The sequence below is a fragment of the Notolepis coatsorum genome, assembly GCF_963971535.1.
Source record: "Notolepis coatsorum genome assembly, chromosome: 16".
NCBI classification, from domain to species: domain Eukaryota; kingdom Metazoa; phylum Chordata; class Actinopteri; order Aulopiformes; family Paralepididae; genus Notolepis; species Notolepis coatsorum.
Genome location: NC_140180.1, coordinates 85,645,168 through 85,665,224, shown reverse-complemented (window position 1 = coordinate 85,665,224; position 20,057 = coordinate 85,645,168). Strand labels below are relative to the sequence as shown.

General features: G+C 43.4%; 1 protein-coding gene across 1 annotated transcript in view; it reads left to right on the top strand.

Annotated features, from left to right (window-relative positions):
• spock1 (SPARC (osteonectin), cwcv and kazal like domains proteoglycan 1) overlaps window positions 1-20,057 on the top strand; it is a gene marked incomplete at both ends in the record, with an annotated part of 56,881 nt that overhangs the window by 6,446 nt on the left and 30,378 nt on the right. The window contains 1 exon segment of the mRNA XM_084332114.1: window positions 17,061-17,175. Within this exon segment, the coding sequence (XP_084188240.1) occupies window positions 17,061-17,175 (115 nt within the window).

Here is a 20,057-nt window from a genome sequence, read left to right as displayed (position 1 = left end):
TGTCTAATCAGCATCTTGATATGCCACACCTGTCAGGTGGATGGATTATCTTGGCAAAGGAGAAGTGCTCACTAACACAGATTTAAACAAGTTTGTGAACAACATCTTTTAGAAACCTTTTGTGTATATAGAAAAAGTATTACCGTAGATCTTTGATTTAAACTCGTGAAAGATTAGAGCAGAAACAAAAGTGTTATATATTTATATAACATATATATATTTTTGTTTTCAAGGGCAAGGTCTGTCCCCTCTAACCCTAACCCTTCTCTGTGTGTGTGTGTGTGTGTGTGTGTGTGTGTGTGTGTGTGTGTGTGTGTGTGTGTGTGTGTGTGTGTGTGTGTGTGTGTGTGTGTGTGTGTGTGTGTGTGTGTGTGTGGTGTGGTGTGGTGTGTGTGTGTGTGTGTGCGTGCGACTTTGAGATCACTGACACCACTTTGAGATCACCGACACCACTTTGAGATCACTGACACCACTTTGAGATCACTGACACCACTTTGCATTAGTCTGAAAGTGTAAACTTCTAGACTTCTAGTACATATCCTTGTACTTTCCTCCTGTTTTCCTCTTTCATCACCTCTGCATCTCAACGTGCTGCAGCTCTTCACAGCCTCTCTCTCCACTAGTGTCTGATGAATAATCATGACACTCATTTCAAGCAAATACAAATCTTCACCGCTCGCTTATTTAGCATCTGTCTCCATCATAATCTCCTCTGGCGCAGACACACCATGTTCATCCCGGTCCCCTGAGAACATCGTCACGGCGACCGCCGTGTTTAGATTCTGGAGTGAGAACAGGTGGTGTGAAATAATAGATAACTGCATTAAGGATGAAGATTTACTTGAATGAATGAATGAAAACTTTATTTAACAGATTGCAGAATGGGTACAATACAGTACGGCTCAATACACACAATTGTTAAGGGGATGCAGACCTGAGAAAGACGTTTGTCTTGTTTCCATCAGGGTCCCCCATTTTCAATTCATATAGACATTTATGACATACACAACATACATGACATTTATGGCATAGGGACATATAGGTATTTAGTACTGATACATTTGTGACTTAAATGGTATTCAAATATACAGTACTGTTACCCCTAGATCCTGACAGAGTATATACATATGATGGGGAGGGGACTGTACATTAGGAGGGGGTGGGTGGGTGGGAGAGAAATATACATACGGCGGGGAGGGAATATATACATGCGGTGGGGAGGAGACTGTCTATTAGGAGTTGGTGGGGGTTTTGGGCATTTACGGTGGCCAGTTTCGAATTGCAGCCTCCCGTAGGTGCTCTTTAAGAGCGGTTTTGAATGTGGGTAGGGATTCACATTCCTTTACAGCTTTGGGTAGGGCGTTCCACATTGATGTGGCATAATTGTGAAACGTGTTTAGTCCCTTGTTTGAGCCGAATCTGGGTTTAACATGATTTGTTGAGCTTCCTCTGGTGTAGTGGTTGTGGTATTCACTGACCTTTGGGAAGTATTTTGACATGTACATGGGTACCTTAGTCGTATAGTGTATCTTGTAGACCAGGCCCATTGCAAGTTGCTGTACTCTGTCGTCTACTCTAAGCCATCCTAGGTTGTCAAAGTGGGCAGGGTTGAGGTGGGTTCTGGGGGTAAGGTCAAGTAGTAGTCTGACCAGTTTGTTTTGTGAAGTTTGTAATTTTGTTTTAAGTGCCTTTGAGGTGCTTTGGTACCATGAGGTGCACGCATAGTCGTAGTACCCATGAATGAGTGCTCCTGCCAGAGTCTTCAGGGTATTCTTGTTTACGAGAGAGGAGATCCGGTACAAGAATCTAGTTTGTTGGTTGACTTTTTTTTATTACATTGGATGCCATTTTGTCACAGGAAAGATTTGCCTCTAGGATGGAACCCAGGTAGGTAATTTCGTCTTTCCTTGTGACAATATTGTCACCCACTGCAACTGAGAAGCCGTCGGTCTTGCTGAGTTTGTTATTTGAACCGAAGAGAATGGACTCTGTTTTGCCCATGTGTAATGATAGTTTGTTATCAGCGAGCCATATGCAGATTTTGCCTAGTTCCGAGCTGAGGGTTTTTTCAACCTGCAACTTGTTCTTGTCAGAGACCAGCAGGGCTGAGTCGTCCGCAAATAGGAACAAGTTGCAGTCACAGGCTGATGACATGTCATTTGCATAAATTAGGACGAGTAGCAGTCCTAGTATGCTTCCTTGTGGAACACCACAGCTCACTGTGAGGGGGGGGGATAGAGTACTGTTTGCCTCTACCATCTGTTCTCTCCCCTCCAGGTAGGATTGCATCCAGCTCACTGATAAACTATCAAAACCAATTGCTTTTAGCTTGTCAATCAGAATGGAGTGATTGACAGTGTCGAAGGCCTTCTGTAGGTCCAGCATGACCATGCCGCAGTATTTGCCCGCGTCCACCTCTTGTTTGATGTGGTCGTTCAAATAGAGGAGGCATGTGTCAGTGGAGTGGGACGTTCTGAAGCCAGATTGGAATTCGTAGATTAGATTTTTTTTCCGCCAGGTACTTTTCGACCTGTTCGTAGACTATTTTCTCCATGACTTTCGAGATGGAGGTAAGAATAGAAACAGGGCGGTAGTTGCCTGGGTCTAATTTGCTGCCCTTTTTGTGCAGAGGGGTCACTCTCGCAATTTTGAAGTCCTTGGGGACGTGTCCCTGTTTTATAGAGAGGTTTATTATGTGTGTGATGACTGGGGTGATGGCGGCTGCTGAGTCTCTGAGGAATTTGGAGGGGATGTTGTCATGGCCAGTGGCCTTGTTAGGTTGGAGGGCGCTCAATTTTTTGAGTACCTCATCGGTTGTTACCATTTCAAGTCTGAAGTCGTCTTTGTGGACCCCTAGGTTTTTGTAGTATGCTACTATGTGTTCTACCCCATAATGCCCTGAGTGGGAGGGTAGTTTGTTTACCAGTGTTGTGGCTATGTTTGTGAAGAAGATGTTTAAGTAATGGCTACATCCAGCTTGTCTGTGATGAGCGTGTTGTCCGTCTTTATGTTTATGTTTGAGAATCTGGTTTTAAGTTTTTTACTGCAGCCTAGTTGATTATTGAGTAATTTCCAAAGTTCGCAGGGTTTGTTTTTGTTTTCCTCAGTTTTGTCATTGATGAAATTTCTTTTTGCGGTTTTGATCATGGTGTTTACATCATTTCTTAGTCTGTTTCTTTGAATTTTTTGTTCAACCACGTGGGCTGCTTCCAGCTCCACAGAAGGGAGAGGACAGGAATAATGTGCTTCATAAAAGTCACATTCTGTTGAGAGATTATCATGTTTTGAAGTTAACGTCAGACAAGTTGCCACGTTTTTATCAAGTTATGGAGGTTTACTTTATGCAACGTGGAGGTAAGAGGTGATAATGAGGAACAATCTGATCCACTCGTCCTGCTGCTAAATAACATATTTTAATATAATATATATATATAATAATAAATAATATAATATCAATATAATATAATATCAATATCTTCTTTTTTTATTTTTTTTAACACATTCCCGGCCAGCCATTAGATGGGCCCCACTCTAGGAAGGCCACCTTTCCATTACAAACATTCACTGTGCGTCACGTTGTTTGTAGAGCTAAATCTATATTTTATATTATAGCTATGGATCCAATGTCATTGTCAATTGACAGTATGAACCTTCCGATGATTTTTTCATCAATACGTTCCCGTTTTATACCGTGGTGAATATTAGTGTTATATCGAAATGATCTGGGATAATTCCTGCAAAGCTATTTATAAGGCGCTAAGCTAATAACGTTTAATCGATTGGCGTTTCGTCCCTACACAAGCTAGAGTTAAAAATCTGTATTATGTTCCATCACGAATGCATGAAAGGGGGAGGGGGGCACGGGGGAAGTAGTTTCTGATTATTGATTACCAATAACGGCATTCGTTATTACCACAACATAGGCTGAGCAGGGGGATGGCTATGAAATCCTTGCACGATCAAGCTGAAATTGACGTCAAATATCTCTTACCTGTGGCCGGTTGGATTCCAAAAAGAATTTTCCAGTTATTTGATTGCCATCTACTAGATCAGGGGTTTCCCAAACTTTTCAGGCCGCGACCCAAAAAAAACGGTGTCAGAGAGCCGCAACCCCCACTATTATAGGAGGTAAAAAAATAAAAAAAATAAAAATATAATATTAATAATTTTTTTAATGGAAATGTATGGTTGAAACATGCAAACGTTCAAACGCACACACACTAATAAGCATTGGAGGCATTTAACCAGGGCCGGACTGGGGAAATCATTCAGGCCAGGAAATATAGTAAAAAATATAGCCCCAGTCAGGCCACTTTTTAAGCAGGGGGTCTGGGGGTCCCCCACCAGGATTTTTTTTGTTACAAAGACTTAATTTCCTGCATTCTGGGCCAGGAATTTTTGTATTTGTACCCTTTAAATGCCAGTGTTTGTGATGGCATCACAAAATATTGTTAAAGGGGACATGTGTTGCTATTCCTACACTATTTGGGCAACTTTACACAATTCCTGTAGGTCTATTGAAGACATCTGTAAGGTTTTTTTCAAAAGAATTAGAAAATTATATTTCTAATCAAGTACTCAAAACCATCATTTTTCAGCTTCAAGATTTCAGGCTGTTATGGCCTGGCTCCGCCCATAAGCACTTTGAGTGACAGTCAGTCCACACAGTCTGCGACTGGTAGACAGAGAGAGATAGAGAGAGAGAGAGAGAGAGAGAGAGAGAGAGAGAGGGAGAGAGGGGGGGGGGTGGGAGAGAGAGAGAGAGTTACAGAGAGAGAGAGAGAGAGAGTTACAGAGAGAGAGAGAGAGAGAGAGAGAGAGAGAGAGAGAGAGAGAGAGAGAGAGAGAGAACAAAAGACAGGCCGTTATTGACAAGGCCCCCTCTCTCCCTCCCTCCCTCCCTCCCTCTCCCTTTCTTTTTTTCTCTCCCTCTCGGGTGTGCCGCGCGGCAGCTTGTGGGGGGGAGGCCTCCCTTCCTCCCTCTCTCTTCCTTTTTTTCTTTCTCTCCCGTGTGCTGCGCGGCAGGTCCCCCCCCCCCCCCAATGCTCTCTATCTCTCTCTCTCTCTCTCTCTCCCTCCAGAGTGCATGCAGAGAGGTGGGTTTCGCTGCCGCAGTATGAGGAAGTGGTTTCCACTGCTGTGTAGTCAGTCTAGGTAGATTGTGGGCGGGCATTAGCTACAACCACAGAGCCAATCACATCACTGTCTGCTACCCAGAGCCTGAGTAACGTCATTCAGGCCTTCAAATCAGGATGGCCTAATTTACTGGAGCAGTAAATGATCTGAGCTGAATCAGAGCAATCCGCCAATATGGTATTTAGACACTAAAACACATTGATACTAACTCCTATTACTATAATACAATGCTAGAGACTGAAAAATGACATTTATAATGCATGTCACCTTTAAAAAACAGGCTAGCATATGTATGATTAGCAACAACACAGATTTGTATGGATTTTCAGTTTCTTTGTAATTGATAAATACAATATTTTATTCAACTTCAGCCCTGATCATAACACCACATATTCATTTTATAATTCTAACCCTTTAAATGCCAGTGTGTGTGATGGCATATATTTGCAATATATCAAATGCAAAGTAGATTTTTCTGGGGGGGATTATTACAGGCTAGCATGTGTCAATGATTAGCAGTTTTTTGTAAGGGTCCCGCCTCCACCAATCACATGCGGCTCCCTTTGTGTGTGTGTGAGAGCAAGAGAGAGAGAGAGAGAGATAGTTCTCCAACTTGTGTGAGTTGCAGTGATCTCCTGGTTGTTCCCCACCTAGGTTATCTAACTATTGCGCTGGTGCAACTAGAAACACTGGCCTGGCCTGCTTCTAAGTTCAGTGGCCTGACTGCAAAAAAAAAATAAAAAATCGTTTGGAATTATTTTTTTAATAAATTTTTTTATCATCTGGCGACAATACACCCCCCCCCCCCCCCCCCCCCCCCCGTGGCGGCTCGCGACCCCGACTTTGGGAACCCCTGTGCTAGATCATATGTCCATTGGCTGATTCCATATTCCTTTACTGCATAATGAATTCGGCGTCCCAGAAAGTATTCCATGCGATCTGGTGAAGCCCTCGCTTCAGGCTAACAGAAAAGTCCACCCGGAGCATAAGAAATGGGACACCAAGTCTGAAACAAGGATTACTGCATTCTGGAGACAGCGCCAATACCAGGATATGGCCGGTACTGCACTTTCGGAGTCCCAATATACCTTTTCCAGCCAAAATACAGCTCTGTGACATTGAATAGGATATTAAAATCGAATAAAAGAAAAAACTAGTTAAAAACGTATATATACGTGATTGGCCGTCAAGTGCTGGCTCCCAGAATGTGTTAAACAAAACAACATCAACAGTAATAATCATAATAATGACAAGACAATAAGAAATACAGATAAAAACTTAACTAATAAATACAAAATACCAAATACAGAGTAAAAATAAAAACACCACAAACAACACAAAAGACATTAGACATTTCCTCCCCCACTCTCCCCCCCCCCCCCACCCCTCCTCTTATGAATAATTTAACACAGACTTTTATAGCTTTAACATAGTAGTTGTTTTATGGATCGGCCTCAATCACAGTTTTTTATGTTTTGCATGAAAGTCTTTTGACTGATTTATTATGAGGTTAAATGCTTTTTAAAATACATGACATCACAGATATTGGATGGATGGTGGGATATATGGATGGATGGATGGGTGGATGGATGGATTGATAATGGATGGATGATGGATGGATGGATGGATAATGGATGGATGGATTCTCTATAGTGTCTCATGGAGGTTAGAGGAAGAGGAGGGTCTTCTCTCTATAGATAGTGTCTCATGGAGGTTCGAGGAAGAGGAGGGTCTTCTCTCTATAGTGTCTCATGGAGGTTAGAGGAAGAGGAGGGTCTTCTCTCTATAGTGTCTCATGGAGGTTAGAGGAAGAGGAGGGTCTTCTCTCTATAGTGTCTCATGGAGGTTAGAGAAGAGGAGGGTCTTCTCTCTATAGATAGTGTCTCATGGAGGTTAGAGGAAGAGGAGGGTATTTGTGAGGTTTCTGTCCTTGCTCTCTCACTCGTTCTGTTCCTTTAACCACCTCGCTCTGTTTTCATTTGTTTTTTCTGTTAAGTATTTCAATTCCCTCATTCACACGCTTCTCCCCAGTGACGTCATCAGAGACGTCGCTGATTGGTTCTCTCAGGTCCGCACGCTTTTCAATCACATTCCCCAGCTGTCACTGCTTGTCAATCAATCAATCCCTTATTATTTATACCCCGTTTCTCCACTCTAAGTTTGTTGGATCGTCTTGATTTTTCTCTGGTTGCATTCTCCGTTTTGCTGCTGCTGCTGCTTTTGCTCTCTGTGCTATCTCCAGGATTTTTCCAAGAAGCCTTCCTCTTGGACACCTGTTCCCGTGGCGCGCGCTCGCTCCGCTGTTGTTCCAGCACCATTACGCATTACGTCTGGGTGAGTTTTTATTGACTGTCTTGATCTATTCCGTTTTTCGTGTGTTACTATTACACTGAAGATTACCACCTTTTTGTCAGACAGTCACTCACCCAGCGTTCCCTTTTGTTTGTTCCCTCTGGGATAATATTTTTGGGACTTTTCTTCTCCCTCTGTGTGTTGCTCACACCGAAGATATTATTTCACATTTGGATTGTTTTTGGACTTCACTACTGTGTGTATATTACACGAAGATATTCACTTGGGACTGTGTTTGGAATTTTGCTCACTGTGTGTATTACACGAAGAGATTCACTTGGGATTTGTTTTGGAATTGTGCTCACTGTGTTTAATTACACGAAGATTAGTTCACCCTGTTCTCCTGCTCGTTCAACCTGCACTGTTGTTGACTCGTTCCCTCTCTCCCTCTCTCGGTCTCGCAACACATCGGAGATTCTGCCGAGAGAATTCTGCAGAGCGGTTCTGACGTCAACATCTGCTATTCCCAAACTACCACCACGGGAGAAGCTGCAGAGCAGCAGAACTTTTGCCCCCCTGGCCTATGTACCTGTCTTGTTGACTTGCCTATCCTGTACTCTTTATATTTAGTATTCAAATAAACAAGCCCTTGTATTTGGCAACTCTGAATTCCTACTCTCTTGTGTCGTGCGTTTGGGGTCGGTGTCAAACCATAACAGTATTCTCTCTATAGTGTCTCATGGAGGTTAGAGGAAGAGGAGGGTCTTCTCTCTATAGTGTCTCATGGAGGTTAGAGAAGAGGAGGGTCTTCTCTCTATAGTGTCTCATGGAGGTTCGAGGAAGAGGAGGGTCTTCTCTCTATAGATAGTGTCTCATGGAGGTTAGAGGAAGAGGAGGGTCTTCTCTCTATAGTGTCTCATGGAGGTTAGAGGAAGAGGAGGGTCTTCTCTCTATAGTGTCTCATGGAGGTTAGAGGAAGAGGAGGGTCTTCTCTCTATAGATAGTGTCTCATGGAGGTTAGAGGAAGAGGAGGGTCTTCTCTCTATAGATAGTGTCTCATGGAGGTTAGAGGAAGAGGAGGGTCTTCTCTCTATAGATAATGTCTCATGGAGGTTAGAGGAAGAGGAGGGTCTTCTCTCTATAGTGTCTCATGGAGGTTAAAGGAAGAGGAGGGTATTCTCTCTATAGATAGTGTCTCATGGAGGTTAGAGGAAGAGGAGGGTCTTCTCTCTATAGTGTCTCATGGAGGTTAGAGGAAGAGGAGGGTCTTCTCTCTATAGTGTCTCATGGAGGTTAGAGGAAGAGGAGGGGCTTCTCTCTATAGATAGTGTATCATGGAGGTTAGAGGAAGAGGAGGGTCTTCTCTCTATAGATAGTGTCTCATGGAGGTTAGAGGAAGAGGAGGGTCTTCTCTCTAGAGATAGTGTCTCATGGAGGTTAGAGGAAGAGGAGGGTCTTCTCTCTATAGTGTCTCATGGAGGTTAGAGGAAGAGGAGGGTCTTCTCTCTATAGTGTCTCATGGAGGTTAGAGGAAGAGGAGGGTCTTCTCTCTATATATAGTGTCTCATGGAGGTTAGAGGAAGAGGAGGGTCTTCTCTCTATAGATAGTGTCTCATGGAGGTTAGAGGAAGAGGAGGGTCTTCTCTCTATAGATAGTGTCTCATGGAGGTTAGAGGAAGAGGAGGGACTTCTCTCTATAGTGTCTCATGGAGGTTAGAGGAAGAGGAGGGACTTCTCTCTCTAGATAGTGTATCATGGAGGTTAGATGAAGAGGAGGGACTTCTCTCTATAGATAGTGTCTCATGGAGGTTAGAGGAAGAGGAGGGTCTTCTCTCTATAGATAGTGTCTCATGGAGGTTAGAGGAAGAGGAGGGTCTTCTCTCTATAGATAGTGTCTCATGGAGGTTAGAGGAAGAGGAGGGACTTCTCTCTATAGTGTCTCATGGAGGTTAGAGGAAGAGGAGGGACTTCTCTCTATAGATAGTGTATCATGGAGGTTAGATGAAGAGGAGGGTCTTCTCTCTATAGATAGTGTCATGGTGGTTAGAGGAAGAGGAGGGTCTTCTCTCTATAGTGTCTCATGGAGGTTAGAGGAAGAGGAGGGTCTTCTCTCTATAGATAGTGTCTCATGGAGGTTAGAGGAAGAGGAGGGTCTTCTCTCTATAGTGTCTCATGGAGGTTAGAGGAAGAGGAGGGTCTTCTCTCTATAGTGTCTCATGGAGGTTAGAGGAAGAGGAGGGTCTTCTCTCTATAGATAATGTCTCATGGAGGTTAGAGGAAGAGGAGGGTCTTCTCTCTATAGTGTCTCATGGAGGTTAGAGGAAGAGGAGGGTCTTCTCTCTATAGATAGTGTCTCATGGAGGTTAGAGGAAGAGGAGGGTCTTCTCTCTATAGTGTCTCATGGAGGTTAGAGGAAGAGGAGGGTCTTCTCTCTATAGATAGTGTCTCATGGAGGTTAGAGGAAGAGGAGGGTCTTCTCTCTATAGTGTCTCATGGAGGTTAGAGGAAGAGGAGGGTCTTCTCTCTATAGATAGTGTCTCATGGAGGTTAGAGGAAGAGGAGGGTCTTCTCTCTATAGATAGTGTATCATGGAGGTTAGAGGAAGAGGAGGGTCTTCTCTCTAAAGATAGTGTCTCATGGAGGTTAGAGGAAGAGGGGGGTCTTCTCTCTATAGTGTCTCATGGAGGTTAGAGGAAGAGGAGGGTCTTCTCTCTATAGTGTATCATGGTGGTTAGAGGAAGAGGAGGGTCTTCTCTCTATAGTGTCTCATGGAGGTTAGAGGAAGAGGAGGGTCTTCTCTCTATAGTGTCTAATGGAGGTTAGAGGAAGAGGAGGGTCTTCTCTCCATAGTGTCTCATGGAGGTTAGAGGAAGAGGAGGGTCTTCTCTCCATAGTGTCTCATGGAGGTTAGAGGAAGAGGAGGGTCTTCTCTCTATAGTGTCTAATGGAGGTTAGAGGAAGAGGAGGGTCTTCTCTCTATAGATAGTGTCTCATGGAGGTTAGAGGAAGAGGAGGGTCTTCTCTCTATAGATAGTGTCTCATGGAGGTTAGAGGAAGAGGGGGGTCTTCTCTCTATAGTGTCTCATGGAGGTTAGAGGAAGAGGAGGGTCTTCTCTCTATAGTGTCTAATGGAGGTTAGAGGAAGAGGAGGGTCTTCTCTCCATAGTGTCTCATGGAGGTTAGAGGAAGAGGAGGGTCTTCTCTCTAGAGATAGTGTCTCATGGAGGTTAGAGGAAGAGGAGGGTCTTCTCTCTAGAGATAGTGTCTCATGGAGGTTAGAGGAAGAGGAGGGTCTTCTCTCTATAGATAGTGTCTCATGGAGGTTAGAGGAAGAGGAGGGTCTTCTCTCTATAGATAATGTCTCATGGAGGTTAGAGGAAGAGGAGGGTCTTCTCTCTATAGATAGTGTCTCATGGAGGTTAGAGGAAGAGGAGGGTCTTCTCTCTATAGATAGTGTATCATGGATGTTAGAGGAAGAGGAGGGTCTTCTCTCTATAGATAGTGTCTCATGGAGGTTAGAGGAAGAGGAGGGTCTTCTCTCTATAGATAGTGTCTCATGGAGGTTAGAGGAAGAGGAGGGTCTTCTCTCTATAGTGTCTCATGGAGGTTAGAGGAAGAGGAGGGTCTTCTCTCTATAGTGTCTCATGGAGGTTAGAGGAAGAGGAGGGTCTTCTCTCTATAGATAGTGTCTCATGGAGGTTAGAGGAAGAGAAGGGTCTTCTCTCTATAGATAGTGTCTCATGGAGGTTAGAGGAAGAGGAGGGTCTTCTCTCTATAGATAGTGTCTCATGGAGGTTAGAGGAAGAGGAGGGACTTCTCTCTATAGTGTCTCATGGAGGTTAGAGGAAGAGGAGGGTCTTTTCTCTATAGTGTCTCATGGAGGTTAGAGGAAGAGGAGGGTCTTCTCTCTATAGTGTCTCATGGAGGTTAGAGGAAGTGGAGGGTCTTCTCTCTATAGATAGTGTCTCATGGAGGTTAGAGGAAGAGGGGGGTCTTCTCTCTATAGTGTCTCATGGAGGTTAGAGGAAGAGGAGGGACTTCTCTCTATAGTGTCTCATGGAGGTTAGAGGAAGAGGACGGTCTTCTCTCTATAGATAGTGTCTCATGGAGGTTAGAGGAAGAGGAGGGTCTTCTCTCTAGAGATAGTGTCTCATGGAGGTTAGAGTAAGAGGAGGGTCTTCTCTCTATAGTGTCTCATGGAGGTTAGAGGAAGAGGAGGGTCTTCTCTCTATAGTGTCTCATGGAGGTTAGAGGAAGAGGAGGGTCTTCTCTCTATAGTGTCTCATGGAGGTTAGAGGAAGAGGAGGGTCTTCTCTCTATAGATAGTGTCTCATGGAGGTTAGAGGAAGATGAGGGTCTTCTCTCTATAGATAGTGTCTCATGGAGGTTAGAGGAAGAGGAGGGACTTCTCTCTATAGATAGTGTCTCATGGAGGTTAGAGGAAGAGGAGGGTCTTCTCTCTATAGTGTCTCATGGAGGTTAGAGGAAGAGGATGGTCTTCTCTCTATAGATAGTGTCTCATGGAGGTTAGAGGAAGAGGGGGGTCTTCTCTCTATAGTGTCTCATGGAGGTTAGAGGAAGAGGAGGGTCTTCTCTCTATAGTGTCTCATGGAGGTTAGAGGAAGAGGGGGGTCTTCTCTCTATAGTGTCTCATGGAGGTTAGAGGAAGAGGAGGGTCTTCTCTCTATAGATAGTGTCTCATGGAGGTTAGAGGAAGAGGAGGGTCTTCTCTCTATAGTGTCTCATGGAGGTTAGAGGAAGAGGAGGGTCTTCTCTCTATAGTGTCTCATGGAGGTTAGAGGAAGAGGAGGGTCTTCTCTCTATAGTGTCTAATGGAGGTTAGAGGAAGAGGAGGGTCTTCTCTCCATAGTGTCTCATGGAGGTTAGAGGAAGAGGAGGGTCTTCTCTCTAGAGATAGTGTCTCATGGAGGTTAGAGGAAGAGGAGGGTCTTCTCTCTAGAGATAGTGTCTCATGGAGGTTAGAGGAAGAGGAGGGTCTTCTCTCTATAGTGTCTCATGGAGGTTAGAGGAAGATGAGGGTCTTCTCTCTATAGATAATGTCTCATGGAGGTTAGAGGAAGAGGAGGGTCTTCTCTCTATAGATAGTGTCTCATGGAGGTTAGAGGAAGAGGAGGGTCTTCTCTCTATAGATAGTGTATCATGGATGTTAGAGGAAGAGGAGGGTCTTCTCTCTATAGATAGTGTCTCATGGAGGTTAGAGGAAGAGGAGGGTCTTCTCTCTATAGATAGTGTCTCATGGAGGTTAGAGGAAGAGGAGGGTCTTCTCTCTATAGTGTCTCATGGAGGTTAGAGGAAGAGGAGGGTCTTCTCTCTATAGTGTCTCATGGAGGTTAGAGGAAGAGGAGGGTCTTCTCTCTATAGATAGTGTCTCATGGAGGTTAGAGGAAGAGAAGGGTCTTCTCTCTATAGATAGTGTCTCATGGAGGTTAGAGGAAGAGGAGGGTCTTCTCTCTATAGATAGTGTCTCATGGAGGTTAGAGGAAGAGGAGGGTCTTCTCTCTATAGTGTCTCATGGAGGTTAGAGGAAGTGGAGGGTCTTCTCTCTATAGATAGTGTCTCATGGAGGTTAGAGGAAGAGGGGGGTCTTCTCTCTATAGTGTCTCATGGAGGTTAGAGGAAGAGGAGGGACTTCTCTCTATAGTGTCTCATGGAGGTTAGAGGAAGAGGAGGGTCTTCTCTCTATAGATAGTGTCTCATGGAGGTTAGAGGAAAAGGAGGGTCTTCTCTCTAGAGATAGTGTCTCATGGAGGTTAGAGGAAGAGGAGGGTCTTCTCTCTATAGTGTCTCATGGAGGTTAGAGGAAGAGGAGGGTCTTCTCTCTATAGTGTCTCATGGAGGTTAGAGGAAGAGGAGGGTCTTCTCTCTATAGATAGTGTCTCATGGAGGTTAGAGGAAGAGGAGGGTCTTCTCTCTATAGATAGTGTCTCATGGAGGTTAGAGGAAGAGGAGGGACTTCTCTCTATAGATAGTGTCTCATGGAGGTTAGAGGAAGAGGATGGTCTTCTCTCTATAGATAGTGTCTCATGGAGGTTAGAGGAAGAGGGGGGTCTTCTCTCTATAGTGTCTCATGGAGGTTAGAGAAGAGGAGGGTCTTCTCTCTATAGTGTCTCATGGAGGTTAGAGGAAGTGGAGGGTCTTCTCTCTATAGATAGTGTCTCATGGAGGTTAGAGAAGAGGAGGGTCTTCTCTCTATAGTGTCTCATGGAGGTTAGAGGAAGAGGGGGGTCTTCTCTCTATAGTGTCTCATGGAGGTTACAGGAAGAGGAGGGACTTCTCTCTATAGTGTCTCATGGAGGTTAGAGGAAGAGGAGGGTCTTCTCTCTATAGATAGTGTCTCATGGAGGTTAGAGGAAGAGGAGGGTCTTCTCTCTAGAGATAGTGTCTCATGGAGGTTAGAGGAAGAGGAGGGTCTTCTCTCTATAGTGTCTCATGGAGGTTAGAGGAAGAGGAGGGTCTTCTCTCTATAGTGTCTCATGGAGGTTAGAGGAAGAGGAGGGTCTTCTCTCTATAGATAGTGTCTCATGGAGGTTAGAGGAAGAGGAGGGTCTTCTCTCTATAGATAGTGTCTCATGGAGGTTAGAGGAAGAGGAGGGACTTCTCTCTATAGTGTCTCATGGAGGTTAGAGGAAGAGGAGGGTCTTCTCTCTATAGATAGTGTCTCATGGAGGTTAGAGGAAGAGGAGGGACTTCTCTCTATAGATAGTGTCTCATGGAGGTTAGAGGAAGAGGATGGTCTTCTCTCTATAGATAGTGTCTCATGGAGGTTAGAGGAAGAGGGGGGTCTTCTCTCTATAGTGTCTCATGGAGGTTAGAGAAGAGGAGGGTCTTCTCTCTATAGTGTCTCATGGAGGTTAGAGGAAGTGGAGGGTCTTCTCTCTATAGATAGTGTCTCATGGAGGTTAGAGAAGAGGAGGGTCTTCTCTCTATAGTGTCTCATGGAGGTTAGAGGAAGAGGGGGGTCTTCTCTCTATAGTGTCTCATGGAGGTTACAGGAAGAGGAGGGACTTCTCTCTATAGTGTCTCATGGAGGTTAGAGGAAGAGGAGGGTCTTCTCTCTATAGATAGTGTCTCATGGAGGTTAGAGGAAGAGGAGGGTCTTCTCTCTAGAGATAGTGTCTCATGGAGGTTAGAGGAAGAGGAGGGTCTTCTCTCTATAGTGTCTCATGGAGGTTAGAGGAAGAGGAGGGTCTTCTCTCTATAGTGTCTCATGGAGGTTAGAGGAAGAGGAGGGTCTTCTCTCTATAGATAGTGTCTCATGGAGGTTAGAGGAAGAGGAGGGTCTTCTCTCTATAGATAGTGTCTCATGGAGGTTAGAGGAAGAGGAGGGACTTCTCTCTATAGTGTCTCATGGAGGTTAGAGGAAGAGGAGGGTCTTCTCTCTATAGATAGTGTCTCATGGAGGTTAGAGGAAGAGGAGGGACTTCTCTCTATAGATAGTGTATCATGGAGGTTAGAGGAAGAGGAGGGTCTTCTCTCTATAGATAGTGTCATGGTGGTTAGAGGAAGAGGAGGGTCTTCTCTCTATAGTGTCTCATGGAGGTTAGAGGAAGAGGAGGGTCTTCTCTCTATAGTGTCTCATGGAGGTTAGAGGAAGAGGAGGGTCTTATCTTTATAGATAGTGTCTCATGGAGGTTAGAGGAAGAGGGGGGTCTTCTCTCTATAGATAGTGTCTCATGGAGGTTAGAGGAAGAGGAGGGTCTTCTCTCTATAGCTAGTGTCTCATGGAGGTTTGAGGAAGAGGAGGGTATTCTCTCTATAGATAGTGTCTCGTGGAGGTTAGAGTAAGAGGAGCGTCTTCTCTCTATATATAGTGTCTCATGGAGGTTAGAGGAAGAGGAGGGTCTTCTCTCTATAGATAGTGTCTCATGGAGGTTAGTGTAACGATCCGAGACCAAGCCCTGGGTGGGGCTGTGATGAGAAGAGAAACTATGGTCTCATACCACCCTCTAGTGGTCACCAGCAGATCATTACCCGTGTTGGCAAATGTGATTAATATGATTAATAGTATAATTAATGTGATTTCATTGTGTGTGTTGTTGATGACTTTACCTTCCTTGTGTGATGTTGTTCCCCTGTCTGGTTGTGTTATTTGTATAATGCTTTTGTGTCTAGTTGTGTTATTCTGTGTTTTGGACTGGCGCCAGCTGTTACCAATTATAATTAGTGTTGTATTTAAGTGTGGTTCTGTCTTCACCTCTTTGTGGCATCATACCTCCGGTTACCCCTTGTTCCTGTCCTTGTCGGCTTGCACTGCTGTTATTTGTTCGAAGTAAGTTTTGTTAGTGTTTTGTTTTATTGCCTGTTATTTTCCGTGCTCTCAGTTCGATGTTATTAGTGCCAGCTCGGCTGCAACATTTATGTTCTTTTTGTTTCGTGTAGTGTTAAGTTGTACTAGTAAAGTCCTTATCTACACGTATCCTGCCGTCTCTGCCTCCCTCCATTCCTTTCCTGCAAATTGGGTTCTACTCTACTTCCCTCAATACCCTCACTTGTAACAGTTAGAGGAAGAGGAGGGACTTCTCTCTATAGATAGTGTTTAATCCTGTAAAAGTATAATCAGTGTAAGAAGGCAGTGTACTGGTTGTATTCAGACAGTGTAATCAGTGTAAGAAGGCAGTGTACTGGTTGTATTCAGACAGTGTAATTAGTATAAGAAGGCAGTGTACTGGTTGTATTCAGACAGTATAATCAGTATATGAAGGCAGTGTACTGGTTGTATTCAGAAAGTATAATCAGTATAAGAAGGCCGTGTACTGGTTGTATTCAGACAGTGTAATCAGTATAAGAAGGCAGTGTACTGGTTGGAAAATAGAGACAGCTGGTTCCCAGAGAGAGCAAGGTGACATTGATTCAATGTTGAAATTACATCAGAATCATCGTTTTTGGTTAATGTTGAAAATGTTATTCTGAATCAACACTGAATCAACGTTGAATTAATGTTGACAACTAAATGTCACATAAATGTCAACATTGTTTCAATGTTATTTACACTGAGACTTCAATTGAGTTCAGTTGATGGTTTTCCATATTTATGAGGTTTGTTGCATTCAAGTTGCATATCAGCTCTACACCTTAATGCCCAACTGTGTCCATGGCCTCAGTTTCCCCATCATTCAGTATTTCATATGTAATATGTTGTATACTATAACTCATAGGGCATACAGACCTTCAACTGCACATTTGTTTACACTGTTAATTGTTCTCATATTTTTATATTCAAAGATTAAATTGTATGTCTACAGTATATTTATGTCTTTCTGCTGTTACCCGGCCCATACCTGTACCTCCCCTCCCCCATGCTGCTATGATGCCGAATTTCCCCAAGGAACCAACAAAGGAATATATTATCTTATCGTATCTTATCTCATTTGTTTTATCCACATTGGAATCCCAGATGGGTGGGGTTTGTACACTTGAGATAGTAAATACTACTTTCCTATGATTGACGACTTACCTGACACTTATCTTAACTGTTCTGATGCAGTAAACCAAACTAACTCCATGCAGGTACACGTCATTTTTAACAAACACTAATAATTATTCACACACACTATTTGACCAGGTCTGCTCTCAGTTCAGAGCTGACGTTTGTTCCTAATCTCTCTCCATAGGTCCAGACGCCACCAAGAACCCCTGTCTGAAGGTGCACTGCCCTCCTCACAAGGCGTGTATCAGCCATGACTATCAGACAGCCGTCTGCACCAATCACAAACAGCCAACACACAGGTAAGAGCCAATCATGTTGTATATACTGCAATTAATCAGGGTAGGAGGAACAGCCTATTACTGTATCCAACACTGATGACAAGAACGACTGTGTGTAAACAACACTCAAGACAACGACACAAGATTCCTGGAAATAAAAAGGAGCATTAGGAATAAAAACTCTACTCCATATACTCCACATTATATATATATACATATATAGTATATAACTAGACTCCATATTAGTGTTGTCACTTCTGCACGTCATTGGATTTGTTGTGTCTTTGGATCCATAAATAAAATCAATCAATCATAACTAGACTCCATATTATATATTTACCTATATATATTATATAACTATACTCCATGTTATCTTCTGGAAGGCCATGGTGATAATGCCATCAAAACCCATAATGCATTGTTCTCTCTCTCTCTCTCTCTCTCTCTCTCTCTCTCTCTCTCTCTCTCTCTCTCTCTCTCTCTCTCTCTCTCTCTCTCTCTCTCTCTCTCTCTCTCTCTCTCTCTCTCTCTCACACACTCACACCCACACTCACACTCACTCACTATTTCCATGGCCAAGACTCAAACTTGTGATGTCACCAGGTATACATTCTGGAGCTGTTCCATTGACAATGAACGGGAGACTGAATGTATGCACCAACAACACGTTTGTTTGACTTCTTATATGCAAATTTGCTTTATTATTTTTATGGCAGTGTTCTCAGTTCTGAAGAAACATACCTGCATACTCAGAACATCCCCCTGGGTGCTCTCAGTGTCACTTACCCAATTCATTATCTTTGGAGCAGCTCCAGACTGTACACCTGATTTGAGTTCTAGCACTCTGGGAGAGAGCTATTGACGTTCACTAATATTTGTGTGCTGTCTTTGACCAGAGGAACAACATGTATGAATTCTGAAATTGGGCGTAAATCCCCTTTGATGGCAATTCATGGATTATGTAACAAAGTCAGTGTATATAACTCAAAAAGACGGCCATTAATGTGAATGAACTGGTGTCAGATTAACTGTACTGTGACTGAACTGGTGTCAGATTAACCCTAATGTGACTGACCTGGTGTCAGATTAACTGTAATGTGACTGAACTGGTGTCAGATTAACTGTACTGTGAGTCTGTGACTGAACTGGTGTCTGATTAACTGTACTGTGACTGAACTGGTGTCAGATTAACTGTACTGTGGCTGACCTGGTGTCAGATTAACTGTACTGTGGCTGACCTGGTGTCAAATTAACTGTACTGTGGCTGGCCTGGTGTCAGATTAACTGTACTGTAGCTGAACTGGTGTCAGATTAACTGTAATGTGACTGAACTGGTGTCAGATTAACTGTACTGTGACTGAACTGGTGTCAGATTAACTGTAATGTGACTGAAACCGGTGTCATATGAACTGTACTGTGGCTGAACTGGTCGGATTAACTGTATTGTGCATCAGAGAGAAACAGAACAGAAAAAGGAAAATAGGAACTTTAGGAAAATGTGTGTGTGTGTGTGTGTGTGTGTGTGTGTGTGTGTGTGTGTGTGTGTGTGTGTGTGTGTGTGTGTGTGTGTGTGTGTGTGTGTGTGTGTGTGTGTGTGTGTGTGTGTGTGTGTGTGTGTGTGTGTGTGTGTGTGTGTGTGTGTGTGTGTGTGTGTGTGTACTCTACAGAGTAAGTATTCACTACAGAGAGGCTATGATATCCCTGCACTCAGTTAATCAAACTCACTGGTTCTTCAGACCCTGTTGAATACTTTGATCCTAATGTTATCTGTCATGTTGCCAATAAAATAAAAGATTGTTAATTTTACTGTGTTTCTCTGTTTGTCTCTACTGTGTTTCTGTGTTTGTCTTTACTCTGTTTGTCTCTACTGTGTTTGTCTTTACTGTGTTTGTCTCTACTGTGTTTCTGTGCTTGTCTACTGTGTCTGGCTTTACTGTGTTTGTCTGTGTTTGTCTTCTACTGTGTTTGTCTTTTACTGTGTTTGTCTCTTGTGTTTTCTGTGTTTGTCTCTACTTGTGTTTGTCTCCTAGTTTCCGTTGCTCATACAAGATTAACCAAATCGTATGGGCAGCCTATTAGTCTACAGGCAGTGTAAAAATAACACACCTGTTTTAGCAGGGGAGGGAGGGGTGGGTTTGTGCGCAAAGGCCTGCTGTTCTACACTCTTAACAAAAAAAGTTGGGGGGCTTCCCACTCCAAAACATTTACAACAAGCGCTGCATGGGTAAGGCTAAGAGAATAATCAAAGACCCCAGCCACCCAAACAACTGCTTCTTTGAACTGCTGCGGTCAGGCAAGCGATACCGGAGTCTCATTGGCAAGCACAGAAAGACTCAGAAGGAGCTTTGGACTCAAGTGTGCTTCCTGTCAGTTACTGTATCAAACACTGCAACATAATATAAACTGTTTAGAATGTTAATCTAGAGAGCATTTAGGAGATTGCAGGCAGATATTGATCAGATGTAATTAGACTCATTATGGGAAAGGCCTCAGCTGGCCAATCAGGATGCACTCTGCTCCCAGTAACCACAGAAACCAGAGAACCCTCCCAAATTCACACAGTTGAGGTTTGTTAAACAAATATGAATTTATGGAAATAATGTTAATTATATCTCTCTTTTATCGTAAAACCGAGAGGAAATGACCTAAATCCAGATGTAACACTGCCATTGGAAAGAGGATCCTTTTCCCTATCCATAGATGTATAATATGGATTAAAATGGATTATAATTATTACTGTATCTACAAATCCTTCTGTTTAATCCCCTTTATTCATTTTCTTTGATATTTTGTCGCATGGTGTTATTCACCGGCAGAGATGCAAAAAAAATATCACAATTTATGTTCTCCTTTTTTTCATCACAATTTACTCAAGCCTAGTAACAGACACAAACGCACTCTGA